General features: G+C 43.6%; 1 protein-coding gene across 1 annotated transcript; it reads right to left on the bottom strand.

Annotated features, from left to right (window-relative positions):
* Positions 1-1,315: 1,315 nt before the first annotated feature.
* LOC131087598 (uncharacterized) lies at positions 1,316-15,901 on the bottom strand. The gene is made up of 8 exons (XM_058031374.1): positions 15,829-15,901; positions 12,224-12,311; positions 6,166-6,316; positions 5,609-5,702; positions 4,508-4,626; positions 3,814-3,956; positions 3,069-3,266; positions 1,316-1,762 (listed from the first exon to the last, which is right to left on the bottom strand). Exons 1-8 carry the CDS (start codon positions 15,899-15,901, stop codon positions 1,651-1,653), a joined length of 978 nt encoding a protein of 325 aa, XP_057887357.1. The 3' UTR covers positions 1,316-1,650.
* Between the last annotated feature and the right edge of the window lie 2,894 nt (positions 15,902-18,795).

The following is an 18,795-nucleotide window of genomic DNA, read 5'->3' as shown; positions in this document are numbered from 1 at the left end:
CTCTCTGCACCCATTTGCCATGTGCACACACAATGATCTGTTCCCCTGCCCAAAGCCCTGGCTGTGTTGCTGTTTCTGTGCAGATCTCTCTGAACCTGTGAAAGCTCTCTGCTGTGCGTTGTTGACTTTCCCTCCCGATCCTGGGATGTGTTTATGGAGGGGTTTGCCCTGCCTGCTCTGCTCCCAGTGCTGGGGTGAATCCCACCGACTGATCCAGCCCTGTGAGCCCTGCTCTGCTTCCCCACATTTCAAGATTTCCTGAGGGTGACCACCAAGCTGTGCTCCACAGCCTTTTCCTGCCCCAGCTGTAGAAAACCCTCTGAGCCAGACCCTGTAATACATTTAAAATCTGATTTCATTCGTACAATATTTTGGTCCCCTGTTCAGGCTGCTGAGCTGTGGGAGAGGCAAGGGCAGCCCTAAGGGACAGCCTGGAAACTCTGCAAGCTGCTGATTTCTCCTGCCTGGGTGCAGCACAGATGCTGCACAGAGCTGCTGTGACCTCTGTGCTCCAAGCCCTGGCACTGCAGAGCCCTGCAGGGCTGAGCTCTCGTCCATCCCTGCACTGAAGCCACCTGAGCTGCCCCTGCAGCACAGGATTTATTGGCTGCCTCTGGAATGAGGCAATTCCCTTAATTGGCTTCATTTCCAGGGCTCTGTGCCTCTCCCCCTGCACTGCTGGTGGCACAGCTATTTCTGTGCTGGGGGAGGAAAAAAACCCCAAAGATTGGACAGCAAATCAGTCAAAGGAAGGACAGAGACCTCTCAGAGATAATTGCATCCACAAACCCAAATCCCTGTCAGGGCTCTCCCTCCTGTGGTTTGCTTTCAGGAGCCTCTATTAAGCAACAGGGCATCCCCAAACAATGCCAGCAGAGACAAAAATCTCCTTTCCTTTTCATGATCTCCCTCCCCAGTGCTCTCTGGCCACAACAAACTCCAAAGAAAGATCTTTTCTAATTATTAGGGTCAAAATGGTTGGGGTGGCTGAGCTTTTCCCATGTACAAAGCTCATTAAAGAGCACTTGGACATTGGTGGGGCTTTTTATTAATTTGTTTTCCTTTTCTATGGGTGTCCATCCCTGTGTCATTTCCCACAATGAGCTTGGGGTCTGAGCCTGGATATGTTCTAATTAAATGCAGTGGGAATCAATAATTGTGAGCTGTTGACACAGAGCTCCTAGATGAGAAAATCACACACTATTTTTAATAATAAATTAAAATTTTGCTATTAATAAAAAAGAATAATTAATTTTAATAATAAATTTAATCAACTCGTGATATCCAGTATAACATTACGTCTTATTTACATACCCATACTTACTTGGCACACACTATTTTTAATAATAAACTTTAAATTTGCTATTAATAAACAATAATCAATAATTTTAATAATAAATTAAATAAACTCGATTAATAAACTCAAAATTAAATTTAATAAATATCCAGTATAACATTATGTCTTATTTACATATCCATACCCATACTTGGTATCACAAATGCACTCAAAAGTGTTTTATTTCTGTTTCAATATATCTTTGACCAGTAAAAAAAAAAAAAAAAGAAAAATAGAGCTTCCATAAGCAGGATTTACAGTCTCTTTTAAGCAAGGTGGTTGTAGCACAGCTGAGATCCTACAAAAATATTGTTTTAGAGTATAGTACACATTCTGTAAAAAAACCTGACCTCAGGGGGTGAGCAGTCCTCTGGCAGTTTTGGGATGCCATCCAGTATTTTCAGGTTTGGCAAATTGGAGAACACACTTAGAGAGAGACAAAGGAAAAGAACAGAAATTGAGAAAAATAATCTTGGCAAATGTTGAGAACAAAAGAGACAATGATAAAAAAGCAACAGTGGATTCAAACGTATCTAAAATGGATTTGGGTTGGAAATCTTGATTTGTCATTTGATGCAGAATTTATCTGATAAAGAGCTAATTCAAACTCTCAGATTTCACTTCATTGCACCACCTTTATATCCTCAGACCCAATAAAGCACTTCAAGAATCTGTCTTCCAACGCTGACAATGAACACAATACCAGAGTTACACCAAATTGCACCAATATTTAATTGCCCTAAGAACAGGCAGATTGAGAGCAGAAACAGAATTAGGAATTGTTAAAAGGTGGTTTCTGCTTTTGTTCTCCTGGACTTGTAGATATGCAAATAATAAAAGGTGAAACCCATCATTTAAAATGTACTTTTCCCCCTTCCGTGATGATAACTGCCTCCCTGCCTTTATCAGCACCACACTGCCAAAGGGATGCCCACAGGACTGCTGGAAACTCAGAAAGGTTTTTCATTAAACATTTATTTTGAACTTCTCCTTCCTTTTTTCCCCCTCTCAGTAAGCAATGGGAGGAGGTATGTCCCATTTCAGACACACTCTGCAAGGTTTATCTTCAAAATATCAACACCTGGCTGTGTTTGTAGTGGGACAAAACATGCAACCATGCAGATTTTCTATGAGAGAAGCTTAGAATAGATTATATTCTCTTTAATTTCTTGGATTGTTATGCCTTGGATTGGAATTTCCATTGCCAGGGTCTGAGGCTGCTCTGTTAAATCCCAAAGGCTGCTCAAGGGACAGGGGGAATCCAGGAAAATCAAATGAAGGGAACTTGATTTTCTGCTGCTTTTGCTCCCATCTTTCAAGACATCCCCCTGATTCCAGCTCTGACATGTAATGCAATTTAGGCAGAAGCCACCGAGGATGCAAGGAGGCTGAAGAGAGTTTGAGTTATAGGTAGTTTCTATTAATAAAAGGGAATCTGATTTATCTGCCCTGCTCACTGTCTCTGAACTTGATCCATGGGCTTAGTTCAGTTCCAGAACTGCCAGTCATGCCATTAAAGAGCATCACAGGCAGTTTCTGAATATTTGGGGGCTTTTATCACATAATGGCTTACTAAGCCATGTTCCTGGAGCATTTCAGAGCATTAAAACCACAAGAAAAGGAAAACCTTCTTTAAAAAGTTTGTTTGGTTTGAGATCCCGTTCCTTTGAAACTCTGGCAAACATTATTTTGTGTTTATCACTTTTGCTAGCCACGAGAGGGTCAGACTTACAGCTGCCTGTATCTTTCCTGGAACTCACAGGGATTCCTCCTGAGGATGAGGGATTCCAGTGGGGTGTGCCTGAAGTCTGAAATCCCACTCAAGCTCGTGATGTTGTTTTCAGCAAGAGATAAGTGCTGAATCTGAGGGATCTTTGGCAGCTGTTTGAAGGATGTAAAGTGGTTTTTATTTACATTTAGCTCTCTGCATCTGTAAAGTACAAAGTGTATGGCATCACTATCACATCTGGGACAGAGCCCCTGCAACAGGGATGGGTTTTATACACTGGTTTATATTTTATTCCCTTATTTCTTTATATTGTACAACAGATGCATCATTATTTCTGTTCTCCACACTACAACTCTCCATACACCTAAATACACAACAGCAGAGTAGCAACAGATGGATTGTAAAATAAATTTACAGTTGTCACGGCCTCTCTGCTTGGGTTGTGCTCCCCCATCTCTTCACAGAGATTCCTTCTGTGTGCAACAACTTCCCCTTTTGGCACAGATCTCCCTGAAGCTGGCTGGACTCATTAATTATTCCCCAGGAATAAAAGGGTGTGATGTGATCTCCTCACTGGGTATTTTCAGCAATGAACTGATGGATTCTCACTCCAGCACCCCCCAAGAGCAGATTTGGCAGCTCTGAAGAGCCTGCTCCAGCTGTCACTTCAGGAAAATTTTGATTTCTGGGCTATTACATAAAAATAGAAACAGATTACATGAAAATAGAAGCAGGACATTTTGTCTACCTTGGCAACCTTATGGCACTGAGGTCTGTCAGGGAATTGTCCACTAACCAAAGCTTTTCCACCCGGATTAATCTGTGGAGGATTCTTTTGAGGTTTTCAATCTGGTAAAGATCACCCAGGTCCTGGAATGAAAGGTTCAGCTCCTGGGAAGGGAAAAATAAGAGAAATCACTTTTTCCCCCCTTGCTTTGCAATAGCTGTATAATTAAATATAGAATTAGTCAGAGGCAGTTAAAATGAGAACACATTTTATGCTGCTGCTTTTATAACAATTGGTGGTACCAAGTGCCAAATCCACCTCAGAATCAGAGGGATGGACTCCTAACTCTTTGAAAGGAAGAAAGAAACCATCTCTCAAGCATGAATTTGAGTGTCCATCTCCTCCTTCCTCCGTGAGTGGGGTAACCAGTGTGTGGGAGGGAGCAGGACTGAGTGGTTGTGGCTTTTTGGTTTGGCCTCTAAACCCAGCTGGCACCAAAGGTCTGTGCAGCAGCCAGATTTAAATATTCATAGAGTCCTCACAGAATGGACTGAATTGGCAGGGAATTCAAAATTCATCCAATTCTACCCCCTGCCACCACCAGGGACACCTTCCTTATCACAGGTTTAAATTTATTAAATGCAGTGAGCAGCCAGCACGTGATTGTTTCGCTTCTTTACAGCTACAGTCCAAAGTGTTAATGAGGAAGTTTTACAGCACAGTTTTCCCAGTTCTCTTGCAGCCTCTTTTCCCATTTCTCTGTGTCAGTTACTTGTTTTCTTCTTTTCAGAGTATATTCTTCTTTCCTGAAAAACAGCTCTTCTTCTGAGGGCCCTGGTCAGAGAAAAAGATTTACAGTTGAGGATTGATACAGAACTGGCACTTAGTCACTTGCTGGAAGAATATATATTTATATTGCTGGGAAGATTCTGTAATGAAGAAATATATATAATATTATAGGTGTGTGACTTTCCAGGCTTCTGAGATTTAAATTAATGGGAAGATTTTTCTACCATTCCCAGGCCCATAATTCAGCCAGCAATCTGCAGTCTTTGTGCATGGTTGGTAAATGACAGATCTGCTACAGATCAGAATGAAAACCATTTCTGAAAGGTTGTTCTTAAGGACCTGAGCTCTAAAATTCTTCTTATTCCTTGCCATGCTGTGAGTTAGCCTTTGATTGTCCTGAGAAAGGAAAATGTTTCAGCTTCCAGAGCAGTGCCAAAAACCAACAGCTCCATTCCAAACCTCATTTGTATTGAGCCACACACACACTAAGACTTAAAGTCTTAATGAAAAGTTTAGAGCTGTGGGCATCTTCAAAATCCTGATTAAAGCAAGGACTGGCTGGAAATCTTCCACTGTTTACTCCCAAACATGCAAATACTGGATTTTAAAACCCATCTGTTCTTGAGAGTGTCTGTAGATTGTAATTGAGCCAATTTAGTCTTAAAATACAAGAAATGTGCCACTGTTTGCAGGGCTGGGCTTCCCTCTTGTTTGGCTGTTTGGCACACGGCTACTGCATTCTGAACAGTCAAATGTTAATCAGCTTCTGAGAGAAGTAATCAGCAGCACATTAATACTAAAACTTTTCAGTTTGCAGTTCAGGCAGTTGTTTTTCATTTTGGAAATCACAAAAGATAATTTCCTAATGATTAAAAAAATAAAGCAAGCATGGGCACTATGAGCTGAAATCCTGGAGTTTGCCATTCTTTTGAGAAGGGGCAGGATTTCAGCTCATCGTTTTTGAGGATGCACTCTTTGACTCGATGGAGTCAGGGCTGAGATGTCAAAATGTCTTTTTGATCTTTACCTTCCCTCACTCGGGGGCAGAGGAGCTGATTCCCTCTCACACTGTGTTCCTCTATGTCACACCAGCCAAGATACTTGAAGGAGTCAGAGGGAAGCTTTAAAAAAGGGAAAAATAAAGATATAAAAATCAGTAAAAGCTCTTGAGGTTTTGGCACTGCATTTTCTCTTATTTCTGGCCTTATTACAGCAGAAATGCCCCAATCAGAGCCACATGCAGGAGCTGGTGAATGCTGTGGGAATTCACTGCTCAGTGGAGGTTGCCACAGCTCATCCTGGTTAACTCCAATAAATTGGCTCAAATATTGGAGGGAGCCTCCTCAGGGCTCATTATCCCCCTGCCCAGAGCTGCAGTTTGGTGCTCAAAGACTGAGGCAAATCCCCTGCCACTGCTCACCCCAAAAAACAGAACCTTATTTACATTCCACCCCAGTTTTGGAGGATAGAAGGAGTTAAACAGAATCCTCTTCAAAGCTGAGGAGGACATTTCTGCCTTAGCTCCTCTTTTTCAATGTCTCTTTTCCAGAAACCTTCAATCAGACTGGGAAAACCAACACTTACTGGGAAAGGGAGCCTGGGGTCCCAGCTCTGCCCGAGGGTTCCTCTGTTTTGGGGTAAAACCAGTGGAATATTGTGGGCATCCCTCAGGATGGAGCAGTAGGAGGAGTAGAATTTCAAGAACTTCTGGTTGCTTGTAGTCAGACCTGAGGAACTAGAGAGGAGATGTTGAGCCAGCCTAGGTTCTGTCCAGGGAAATGCAAATTTTGTTGGGTTTGTTTTATAATTACAGAAAATCATTACAGAAAATAAGCATAGCTCAGGGTAGGACTTGCCAGCAGGCAGCAGCCATATCCTGAGGGCAAACCATGGGCAGCCCCCTCACCTGAGCTGCATCTCTGTACACAGGTGTGTCCAAACACCAGAAAGAGGAATTTCCTGGCATTTTTTTAGAAATACTGAGTTTTGGAGAAAATGGAGTGCTGAAATTGTCCAACAGCATGATGTGGTTGTTCCCTTCTACCCAGGAGAACCCTGCTTTTATGGATCTGGGTTGGATGAAAAGATACCTCGTTTGTTGATTTTATTCCATTGTGCATGTGGTTTAACTCATTGTTTTACTAATATTAGTGTATTTATTTTAGTCTTTTGGATAAATTCTAGGATTTGGAGATCCTAAAACATCAGAGATCTGCAGAAAAGCTGAACTTTGCTCAATAGAGTCTTCAAATCATAGAATCATTATGGGAAAACCCTCCAAGGTTACCAAGTCCAACCTTCAGCTTGAAGCCATGTGTTCATGTACTCTCTTAGTCCCTTGCCTAAGAACACTTAAAAGTCACATTTTTACACCCCAAATGGGGCAATTTCTCCAATTGTGCTTCAGAGGGATTGAAGGATGTGCAGGCTGGCAGCTGCAATTTAGGAATTTACCACAGAACAGTTGAAAGCAATGACTTAATTTAGTCAGGGTGTGCATCCAGCACACTGTAATTTGATGTTTATTCTACAGGCTTGGAGAGCTCTTGCCAGGGAGCCTCAGCATCATAAAGCCACTGGAGTCAGGAGCAGAAATTAATAAATAAAACAGAATAAAACAGAATAAAAAATGCAGGTTTGGGGAGGGAGGCAAGGAAGGTCTCATCGTGGGAGTAACAGGCTGAGCAGAGCATTTGTTGAAATGCACAATGACAGATTATTGGCAAACCCTGGTGATGAAAGGTGTCCTGGTGAGCTCAGCGCAGGAGCGGCCCTGGCAAACAGCTCTGCTCCCTTCTGCTTTATGTTGGGGTTTAATGGGGTCACAGCAGCCCCTGTGAGCTGTAGGTGACTCCCGGTGTCCCAGGGTGACGTTATGATGTTTGTATCCCCATCTGTGTGTTCTGTTCATGCTGGATATTATGTTCTGTGCCTTCAAGACTGGCTCTGAAGGGTGAAAGTTTTGTTTGGGTTTTGCGATCAGCCGCTCCCCCACGGCTGGCAGGACACAGAGACAGGGCAGTACATGGCGCTGCTTTTGCTTTTTGCTTGGCTTTTCACTTTGCTCTTTCTCTTGCTTCTTCTCATTAGCTAGTTTAGTCCAAATTTCTTCCTGGATTGTTTCTCTTTTCCTTTTTTTGGACCTACTTGAACCTGCTCCAGACTGGGCACACAGAGTTTGCATCGCGTGGCCCAGCGGGGCCTACTCTGGGCAGCGCTGCCACAGCGCCAGAGGGACTGAGAACAGCGCGAGCACCCCCAAGAGAGACTTTCTGAGTTTCTCATCTTTTTCAGAGTGGTGTCACTCAGTATTGTTCATTTTGTGTGCTGGGGGGTGCAGTGCCTGTTAAATAAACAGGTTCTTTCCACTTCTCTCTGAAAAATCCTTCCCGACCCGGTTGGGCACAGGGGGTTTGCTTTCTGGAAGGGCCCCCTTTGGAGATTCTCTACCAAATTTGCCCTGAACTAGGACACCCTGGAAACTGTGTGGGCTCAGCATTTTGGAAAATAACAGATATTTACTGAGGGACTTTTTGAGGTCACCTGGAAGCAAGCAGCCCCTTAAGGTGTGTGTGTGTTAGAGAGCAGCAGGAGTTCACTCACAGCAGCCCTGGGAAAAGAGGATTTACCTTGGGTAAATGGTAAAAAAACCCCCAGAAAATAAAAAAAAAATGTGCTGGGAATTCTTGTTTAGTTCTATCTGTAAAAAAACCCTCTGAAAATAAAAAAAAAAAAAAGTGCTGGGAATTCTTGTTTAGCTCTATCTTGCTGTTTGTTCTGCTTTTAGATCCTTTTATGTTAAATGAGATCAGAGCAAAGAAATTTGTAGAAATTATTTTGTGTTTAAGAAAAAGATCTATTATTTTGCTCAGTTTGGAAGTGATCTTTTAGGATGTATTCAAATGACTATTTATAACTGCAAGACTTTTCAAAACCTACCTTCCTCTCAGCTAGATACTACCTCCTCTGCTGAGACAGGAATATGCACTCCCAGCCCCTGGAAATGTGGGATAAAACATTTCAGCTGAACCATTTAACATGATATCTATTCTGATCTCTTGGCAGGAAACCCACTCACAAAACTCTGTACTGGTGATGGCAAGTAAAACATAAAGTTCCAGAAAAAAATAAAGATGTGATGGATACAACTTCCCCAGTCAGGTGGGTAGTGAGATTTCCATGGGAAGGAGTGACAGAAAGAAACATCTTTCATCTCAAAACTGCCTGGGTTTAATAAGCACCAGCTGGACCCCCAGATTATGTCACAGGAGATTTTTCTGGAGTGCCACACAGCTTTTCCCTCCTTTGCTTTGTTTACCTTCCTGTTTTGCTGCAGAATTGATGCAAAAGGAGTGGCAATGAAGGAGGCAGGATGCAATTCCAAGCAATTACAGATCTCACAATACATGAAAGGAACAAAATTTCCTGCCTTGATTGTGAGGCCCTTTGGCTGGATATGAATCTCCAATGACAACTCTGGGAGCAGCACACTAGATTATGTCAAGCATTAAGGGAAAAAAAATTAGATTCATGATGTCTGTCCAGGCTGAGTCATTTCCTCTCACTTCGCCTGCAGTGAGAAATTGGTGGTTATCATAAATCATGGGCCTAAATTCTTATGAGAGAAGAATTAATTTCACTAATGGAAAACCTCTGTGGCAATTGCATTCCTCCATTCTCCCTCTTTTTGGGGGCTGTGGGGGACTATTTATGATGTCCTTTAAGCAGAGGTGCTTGACTATATTTTAAGAATTCTGTCATAGAGGTTTGGAATGGAAACTTCAAAAGGTAATGGGGGGAAAAAAAATCTTGTGTGTGTGACCAGCTCCTAATTTCTGAGGTTGGCCCTTAGTAGTCCAGTTCCTAACACAGCCATAGCTTTGCTGCTGACACCAAAACATTACAAAATTATTTTCCATCTCAGTAATAAACAAAACCCCACAAAACTGTACCAAACAATTCTTTGCAGGCACCTTGAAGTCTGCAGTGCTCCCTGTGAGCTGACAAGAGGGAGCACAGGCTGGGGGGTAACTGGAGGCACTTTGTGGCCAATCCCTTGCATTTTACATTATTCTCCTCAGTGGAAGTCCCAGGGAGGAATTCAGTGCCTGAAGTGATTTGCAAACTGTCAGGAATGAGAACAGAACAGCTCTTGCCTTTTTCAGAGCATGACTGAGGAGATATCAGGGCTGTACCCTGGAAAATCCTGCACTGCTGAGCTCCCTGATCAAAGCCCAGCTCATCAGGATGTGGGGCTGGGGAATGTTCTGTCTCACTGACACCTTGGCCAGGTTTGCAGAGAGCCCAGGGAGATGTTCTGCTCTCAGACACCTTGGCCAGGTTTGCAGAGAGCCCAGGGAAAGGTTCTGCTCTCTCAGACACCTTGGCCAGGTTTGCAGAGAGCCCAGGGAAAGGTTCTGCTCTCTCAGACACCTTGGCCAGGTTTGCAGAGAGCCCAGGGAGATTTTCTGCTCTCTCAGACACCTTGGCCAGGTCTCCAGAGAACCCAGGGAGATGTTCTGCTCTCAGACACCTTGGCCAGGTTTGCAGAGAGCCCAGGGAAAGGTTCTCCTCTCTCAGACACCTTGGCCAGGTTTGCAGAGAGCCCAGGGTGCTCCAGGTTTCCCGAGTGCAGTGCAAGCCCCTCTGAGTGCAGCTGCCTTTCAGGGCAGGACACATTAAAAGCCACGAAAAGACTTTGAAGCCGAAGCTGAGCTGCTTCTGAAACTGCACCAGTGAAAGATACTGAGTGAGAAACAGAGTGAAAAGTCCCTCCTGTGTATGTTTTAGCTATTTGGCTGTTAAAAAAGGAGTGTCAGTCAAATCCTTTCTCCTCATGGAACAGCAGCCTCAACAAACAAACATCTGAGACTCTGCAGCTCAGGTTCAGCTCTGCTGCACAGAAAATGGGGAGCTCAGCTAAAGAGGAGTGAGGATATGAGCAAACTCTTGCATTTGGGTTTTGAAAGGCTTTTTGTCCCAGCCTTTTGAGCAGTTTTGGGGTCTGGTCTAGCTTCTCACAGCCTCATACCCAGCTGCTCTTCAGGAATCAGCATTCTCCAGCAGGCTTAGCTTTCACTGCTTTCCCCTTAAATCTGAAATCCCTGGATAAAAGGTCTGGGAACCAGTAGTAGGGTTATTTATAACTCTTCACATATCAGGATTCCCGTGGTGCTTGCTACATCCCACCAAATCACAGCCCACATCTGATGGAAGGGGCCCTGCTCCTGTGGTTGAGCTCAGGGAGCTCTGGTCAGGTTCTTATTTAGCAGCAAAGTGCTCTCAGATCATTCAGTCCTGATGCTGTGGGAGTGAAAAATGTGCACCATTCTAAAGGAAGGAACCAAAACAAATGTGTTTCAAGATCATCTTGAAGGAATAGAAAAAAAAATTCCAAACTAGAGAAACTAAGAGCAATAAATCCTCCCAAAGCAAAGAGTTTGTACCACTGGGTGAGAGCTGCTGATTTTGTAGGCTCTAAGAGAGGTTCTGGACCTGCCCAAACCACCTGCACACATAAGTGAACACTCCCAGGTTCCAAACACCCAATTATTTATGTTGTCCCAGTCAATGGCAAATGCCAAAGCCATAAATGAGCTGCAGGGATAACTTACCAGCACACCTTGTGAAAGTATTTAAGAGATGGCAAACTCAGAATTCAGGCTGTGCTTCATTTCAAATGCACACAATTTACTGCTCCAGAGCAGCTCTGCTTGTATGCAAACATTTATTATGAGAACTCTCTGAACTTAGCAGAGTAGAAGATATGGACACAGTGTTTGCATGCTCTATTACCTTTCAATTATTTTTATAGGAGTTTTAGGAGACATTATGCAACATTTTGAAGCAGTTCTTCTGAGCGTAATTTAGTGACAAACACACCTGTAAGTTATGGCTACAAAGCATCCTTGCTGATAGCTGCAGCATCAATTATCTTGCTTTATGCTTCATAAAATTGCCCCCCCCCAAGACATAATTAACTTAATTAGGTCCCATCACCATAATGATACACTCTTAGCATATTAACTAACATTTTCCTCTTGGATCCAGCTTGCACCAACACAGAGCCCACATCTCAATCCACACATTTTCACAGCAAACTCAACATTTTTGTTGGGACAGCTTTTTCCTTCCAGCAATCAGGCACTGACACCAAGAAAAACAGCTCTGTTTCAGCTCCTGTTTTCCCTGCACAGCAATCTCCCTCAGCAATACAGGCTGGTACATTTTAAAAAGACACTCAATCCTGTAACTCTATCTTTGTTGTCAAAGCATGTCAAGCAATGACTACAGGTTCGTGTCTCCTTGCACCCTCCTACCTTTCAGACATGTCTGGCTGCTGCATGAAATCCTCACATCTTGCACGGGGCTATTTGTCTACAGGCAGGGCTTATCTTCCCATCTCTGGCCCTGCTCAGGGAGGGAGCTCCAGGCTCTCTGGAGAGGGGGAACCTGCCGGGATCCCGATGGATGGATTCGCTGTCTCCAAGGAAACGCGGTCACCGCGCAGCGCTGCCGCCGCTGTCACCTTAGGAGCTATTGTTACCAACCTCTTAAGCACACCAAACAAATTCCTGGGCTGATCCAGCTGGTATCAGTGAGCTGGCTCTGCAGAAGGTGCCTAAAGATAGGTTGGTGATACCTGTAGCAGGATACGTGATCATCCAGCTGAATCTCTGGTCTGCGCGTGCCGGCCGCTTGACTTTCAATTCCTTTCACGGTTTTGCCCACTTGAAGTTGGTATTTTTGTTGCCTAAAAGATCTCCTGCTTCATTAGTGGCTTGTTAAATGCCTTATTAGTGTATCTGTCTGTTGGATGAAAAGAAAATACTTAAAGAGGCTCAGGTTTTATGTAATGTTCAGGAAGGTTTTTTATGGGCACCTGGTCGCTCTGTTGGGCGTTCTTGCCTCATTTGAATGTACTCAGCCATTTTAGGAACCTCTTCTAGGCTTCCTTCTTCAGGTTTGCAGCTGAGAATGAGAACAAGAGATTCTTCTCTTGGTGGGAACCAACAGGCCGGGTTTGTGTCTGTTTTTATATTATATTTTTCTTAGACCATTAAAGCTGTAGGTTCTGAGAATTGGCCCAGTGAATATGAGTTTGATTTTTGTTTGTTCACCCAGACAAGTGCAGGTGCTGGCAGAGCTCCAGGGTGGGATTGCAGCAGCCCAGTGTGGTTGTGGGCACTGGTTAGTCCCTGCTGAAGTTCACAGACGGCTTTTAAACTCCAACAGTGGTGGTGGGACCCGGGATTTGGGGGAAGGTTACAATGGAGCTGTAAATTGTGCCCTATTGATCTGCAACTCCCGCACCGCAGGCACAGCCCCTTCCCCACTTCAGCTCCTGGGCTCTGTGCTGAAAAAAGAGGGGGTAAATAGATTAAAATCAATGTGGGAAAAGTCCACAATCCTCTCTGCCCTGGGTTACTCAGTTGGAAATACCTTTTAGTCAAAACCTCTGTGGTTTAGACTTCTACCTCGCAGCTTCTTCACATACAAAACATTCCTTATCCTCCTTTTCCTTCACATTTTTCTCTTTTAGGTCACTACAAAGGCTGATCATTATAAGGTCGTTCTGTACAGAAAGGTCTGTACTTTCCCCAATGGTTGCTGAAGGCTCCAAAACCTTCTCTTAGAAATTCTACTGGCAAATTTCACCGTGCCAGGAAAACAGAGGGGAATAATGGTAATTAGAGAATTTCAGCTCCATGCTCAGGCATTCCGTGGTTCCAAATGTTGAGCTGACAGATCATTATGTGAAATTTAACAAAGTAGTCATTCCACCCAGGTTTCATTAAAACTTTATGTGCTAAGAACTGAGTTTATTACTGGGTGGGCGAGGACAGGGTTTTAAGAGATTCATCAGGTCACTTGAGCGAATCATTTCTCTGTCTGCTAAGAATAAAGAAATTAATATCTAAATCAAACAAGATTGTAATTTGGGGCCTTTCTACTTACCATTTTTTCCTTTGTCTATAAAATGAAAGGTATTGGTCCCCATCACAGCCTAATGGGCTTCAGATCTTTTATGGCAAATGCATTCCTCATAAAGCCCATGAAAAATTATCTCTGTGCTATTCCAGAGGAACGACATATTTTACATGGTGTCAGCCTTTCCATTATAAACACTATTTTTCAGATCTTTACAACCTGCCCATAAAAATGTGCTTCTGACAAGAAATTCAGCAGTGTGTCCCCAGCTCTGCAAGAAAGAAATCTTTTTTCCAACTTTATCTAATTTTGACCAGAAATTTTGTCTTTGAATTGGGTAAACACAGGGTGGGTATGGTGTCTCTCTCAACCCTGTGTCTCTCACATTTTTTTTTTTGTCCCTTTGGATTCTTCCCTGCATGTCCATGAAATTTGCAGGACCTGGGCAGAATCCAGCTCATCCTGAGGTCTGATTAATGACAGAAACAATCCCAATTATTCTCACTGCTGTAGGCCACCAGAGGCCCCGTTGTTCTGGGCACCACAGAAAGTCAGGAAAACAGAGTTTGCTCCAGAGGGTTTGTGCTCTAATTGAACAGAGCACACAGACAAAGAGTAGGAAGAAAGGAAATAATATTATCCCTCCTCCTTTTATACAGAAATAACTGAGATGCTCAGACCATGAAATCCTGGCACTGTGGGAGCAGAAATTCTGTTCCTGTGCCCAGGGTCAGCATTCACACAGGATTCCCAGCCACTGACTTTGTTCAGACCAGACTGGATGAACAGTCTGGCTTTAAAGTCTGCAATTACTGGCTGAGTTTCTGAGCTGACATTTCTGATCGTTGTTAAAGGATACTTGAAAGAAATTTCTCTATTATAACATTTTTTCTGGTTCAGGGATAAATCAGTTTAAATAAACCCAATTCAGGGATAAATCAAATTATTGACATAATTTTATGTTCTTTATGTAAAATCCTTTTTTTTTTTTTTTTGGTGTTAACTTGATACAAAGTGTTGATATCAAACAATCAGGTCAATATCACCAGCACAATCAGACCTAAACACAAAACAACACTTCAGCACCAGCAGAAAGCCAACTTTTATTGGTTTTACCTGCTTTGAACATATCCAGGAATCCAGGGCGTTTGTGTTGGATGATTCAGTTAGAAAGAGAGAATTTCTTGGGGCATTTCAGAGGTGTGATGTGCATGGCCCTGAAGAGGACGAGGAGCTCACTTTTGGTGCTCAAGTGCTGCTCTGTGCCTCGACAGGCAAGCAGCGCACACTCACTCCAACCAACAGGTTTGGGTTGTTTTGCTGAGTTCCCCAGGCAACACTTTCCTTTCTGGGCTGCCCATTCAGGATTCCAGGAAAACATTTGATTCCCACTTGGAGAGCGTTCCCAGGGAAAAGCCAAGGAAGCAGAATAAAGCCTTGGGCAGGAGGAGAGCGGAGTTAGCGCAACACTTCATCGGGGTCACCAGACAAAAAGGAATCAACAACTAGCTGCATAAATAATTGAAGGGAAAGCTGTACATGCCTGCTTTTCTGAGGTGTTACAAACCCATGGGTTCCAAGAGGCTTGGAGGGGCTGTAGCCAAGCAACAGGGACTGAAATTTGGTTCTCTCTCCTGGAAAAACAATGGGCTTGAAAGTGATAATGACAATGCCTGGCACTGAAGAGTGAGCTCTTCCTTGGTTTAACAGCCTTTGGATGAAGCTGTAAGAAAAGATTATTGTGGAATGAAGAAAGCATTTTTGTTTTGTTTAGGAGTGGCCTATTCCAGTATCAAATCTGCCTTTTTCTAAACAAAATGAATGTCAACAATTTCTGGGTGAATCTGACATTGAGGAAAGCACAAATAAGTAACATCTCAAGGTTTTCTTTCTCAAAACTTTCTTTTCTAAAGAAATAATGGACATAATACTCACTGCCTCTTCATTTGCCTTCAAATTTCACCAATTTGTATGAAAGAGAAAACATGATTGTATCCCAAGTGGAGTTGGTGGCACACAACACTCCTGGTTGATTATTCCTCCCATTATTTACCTCACTGAAATGAGGTCTATTTTCCCTTTGACCTTAAAGCATGGCTTTCGCATTGAATGTGAATGTAGAAAAACCCCCAAAGGGACCTGCTGGGAACCTGCCAGACCTCCCCAAAGGGAATGAACCTCACACAGGCCATGGTCTGGGGCTCACTGCCACCCTTTTAATGAGCTCCCTGTCACCTCCACTCCCCCAGCTGCCATTCCTGCCCAATCCTCAACATTTCAAACACCCCAAGCTGCCAGAACAAACAGATCAGGCACCTGATGGAACCTCCATCCTGGGGTCAGCCCCATCTCCTCCACCCACGTCTTCATCACGGATCTCGTGTCTCATCTTCTCACGAGTTAATTGTTAATGGTTCCCCATGGGGTGCAAGATTCATTAGGTACTTCCTAATTTATCAAACATAAATCTCATCAGGTAATTTTAATCATATGAAAATCATTTTAAATTCATTTTGATAGGCAATTTCCTGCTGCAGCCTCCTTTTCCCCTGTGTGGTTGGGAGCAGCATCTCTGGTTATTCTCCTCTAACTTCCCCCATTGCAGGTGCCATTGCACTTCCATCATTTTCTTGTATTTATTTGAAAATCCTGCCAGCTGCTAAAGAGTTATGTTTCCTCTTTTTTTTCTTTTCTTTTTTTTTTTAATTGATTACCTGAAATATACTGAAAAAATCGGTTTATTTCATCCATCAAACCCCTGCTGCCTTCCTGAAAATCAGATCTTGCAAATGTGGGAATACCTGGGAGTCACCAAAGCATTTATTTATTAAAGTGGCTTTGCCAGGTTGTCATATAGTAGATACTTGAGACAAATAGAAAAAAATCTCTTTAAGGATGGGATGGGAAAATAATTGTATTGCTGGGCGAAGGTGGACATAAAACTCACTGCCTCTTCATTTGCCTGTATGAAAGAGAAAACATGATTGTTTCCCAAGTGGAGTTGGTGGCACACAACACTCCTGGTTGATGATTTCTCCCATTATTTACCTCACTGAAATGACGTCTATTTTCCCTTTCACCTTAAAACAAAAAAAGTAAAAAGTACCCAGCTCTGCGGGAGCTTAGAAAAGAGGAGAAAAACAGGAAAACACAGAAAAACAATGCACTTGAATGACAAACATAACTCAGTTGTTTAAAATTCAGAGCTCCCTGTCCCCATTCCAATCAAAGAAGGAGCTGAGAACTCTGAACATGTATTTACAGACAGAACTTGCTCCTGGCATCTCCCATTTTTTTATCCCTATTATTTCCCTGAGTCTTATTGCCAAAAAAAATTAAGTTCAAATGAATGCCTAGCTATTCACTGTCTGCAAGGATAACAAAGATGTTCTCTGGCTGAAAGCAGCAAGCAGGGCCTCCTGTGATGGTGGGGAAGAGAAGAGAGGAGCATGATGAGAAGAATCAAGTGTTTTTATTAAAGGTGTTGTGTTCACGCGGCTTTTGTCGGGAAATCCAAATAATTTACTCCCACTTGCTTTCATTTGGAGCAGAAGGCAGCCTCGCGTTACATGAAAAAGGAATGAGCCTTGCTCCTCTGCAGTGCTTCCTTTCTGGGCAGGAGACAGCCCTGCTGTGGCTGTCCACAGCATTCCCTGTAAGTGCAGTCCCTGCATGTACAGCCAGGAGCTGGCACGGCCTGCCAGAAGGAATTAAATGCACTGGAGATGTGTTCCTGCTCAAAGTCAGGGGCTGTGTTTGCTGTGTCACATCCTTGTGCCCTGAGGGCTGCGTCACCTTTTTCTCGCATCAGGGCTGGGGGAGCTGAGCCATTCCTGGCTGGTTTTGCACCACTTCGTCCCACAGCTGTAATTATAGGAGTTATGGTAGGCTATAGATAAAAGTTAAGGTATAGATTGGTTCTACTGTATTAAAATGCTCAGCAAAGAAAAGTGTAAAATGCACTGTAACCTAAACCAAAGGGTCTCCAGGCCTGCCTGCAGCTGGAGCTGACAGCTGTGGGCACAGCTCTGTCACCCACAGCCCTGGGCTGCTGTAACACCTTGGATACAATAAACTGCATTTTGTATGCAATAAACTGCATTTTGGAGAGCCACCTGGAGTCCCACATCCCTCATTATGGCTCTTACATCACAGAGTCACAGAAAAACGAGATTGGAAGAGCCCTCCAAGATCATCAAGCAAGTGCCATGTCCAGTCTTTTCTTAAACACATCCAGAGATGGTGATCCCACCACTCCCTGGGAAGAGCATTCCAGTGCTTTATTATTCTTTCAGTGAAAAACATTTCAGTGGAATGACTTCAGCCAGTGCCTCACTCTGCTTTGGCTCTTTTTCCGCCCAAAATCCCCTCTGCAGACAAAGCTCTGTTTGCCAGAGGTCATTCCCCACCTCACATTTTTCTTTAACAGAGATGAGCTGATAGGAGAAGCAGCTTTTCTTTAAGGGAAAGTAAAAGGGATTAAACACCATGCACTTCACACCCATCCTGATATTTGGGCTTCAAAGGGGCTCCAAGCCCACTGCTGGCCTGGAGGGGCTGTGCAGGTGCTGTTAAACCACTTTGTGTCACAATATTGCCCAGCCACAGCCTGCCAGCTCACTGAACCGGTCCCTGCCACTGACCACACCATCTTCAGCTCCATGCTGAACTCCCAGTAGGGAAACCAGAATTCTCTTTTTGCCTCGCACTGGGGGAAGAAGAGAGCCCCGTCTTCATTTATGAACAACTGAGTGGTCAGGTGTTCTTTTCTTGATCAGGGCAGGGTAATATTTCTGCTGATACCTGTTCTTCAAAGTCTCCTTTCAGCCCTCATATTTTGTTTTTGCAGTTGAGTTGTGAAGGATCAGCAGCTGAGCTTCAGTCATGTTCCTCCTCATTTTTCATGCTGCCTTGGCTGTTTTGGAGAGCTGCTGAATACAGAATGAAGCTGCAGGAGAGTGTTTGCTCCACAGCCAGCAAGGCACGAAGCCCTTTTTTCTCCAGCTGTGGAGCAGAGCCAGAGCATTGCCAACAGAGTCACTGGGGATGTGACTCAAAGGGTGACATTTCCTACTCTGCTCCGCGACACCAGATGATGAATGCTCACAGCAAAACACGGGGCTGGTTTAAATAAACAAAATTAAATCTATTTCTGTGATTACAGGAATCGTGTTACATCTCTGAGGGAGCATCAGCTGCTGCTCCCAAGTGCTGCAGATTTGTCAGCTTGTTTAGAGATGCTCTGCTTGTTCACTGGGTTTTCCTGCTGCATAAATCCATTGG

This window comes from Melospiza georgiana, chromosome 10, assembly GCF_028018845.1.
Source record: "Melospiza georgiana isolate bMelGeo1 chromosome 10, bMelGeo1.pri, whole genome shotgun sequence".
Classification (NCBI taxonomy): Eukaryota; Metazoa; Chordata; class Aves; order Passeriformes; family Passerellidae; genus Melospiza; species Melospiza georgiana.
The sequence above is the reverse complement of the archived record's forward strand: the minus strand, read 5'-3'. Positions and strand labels throughout refer to the sequence as shown.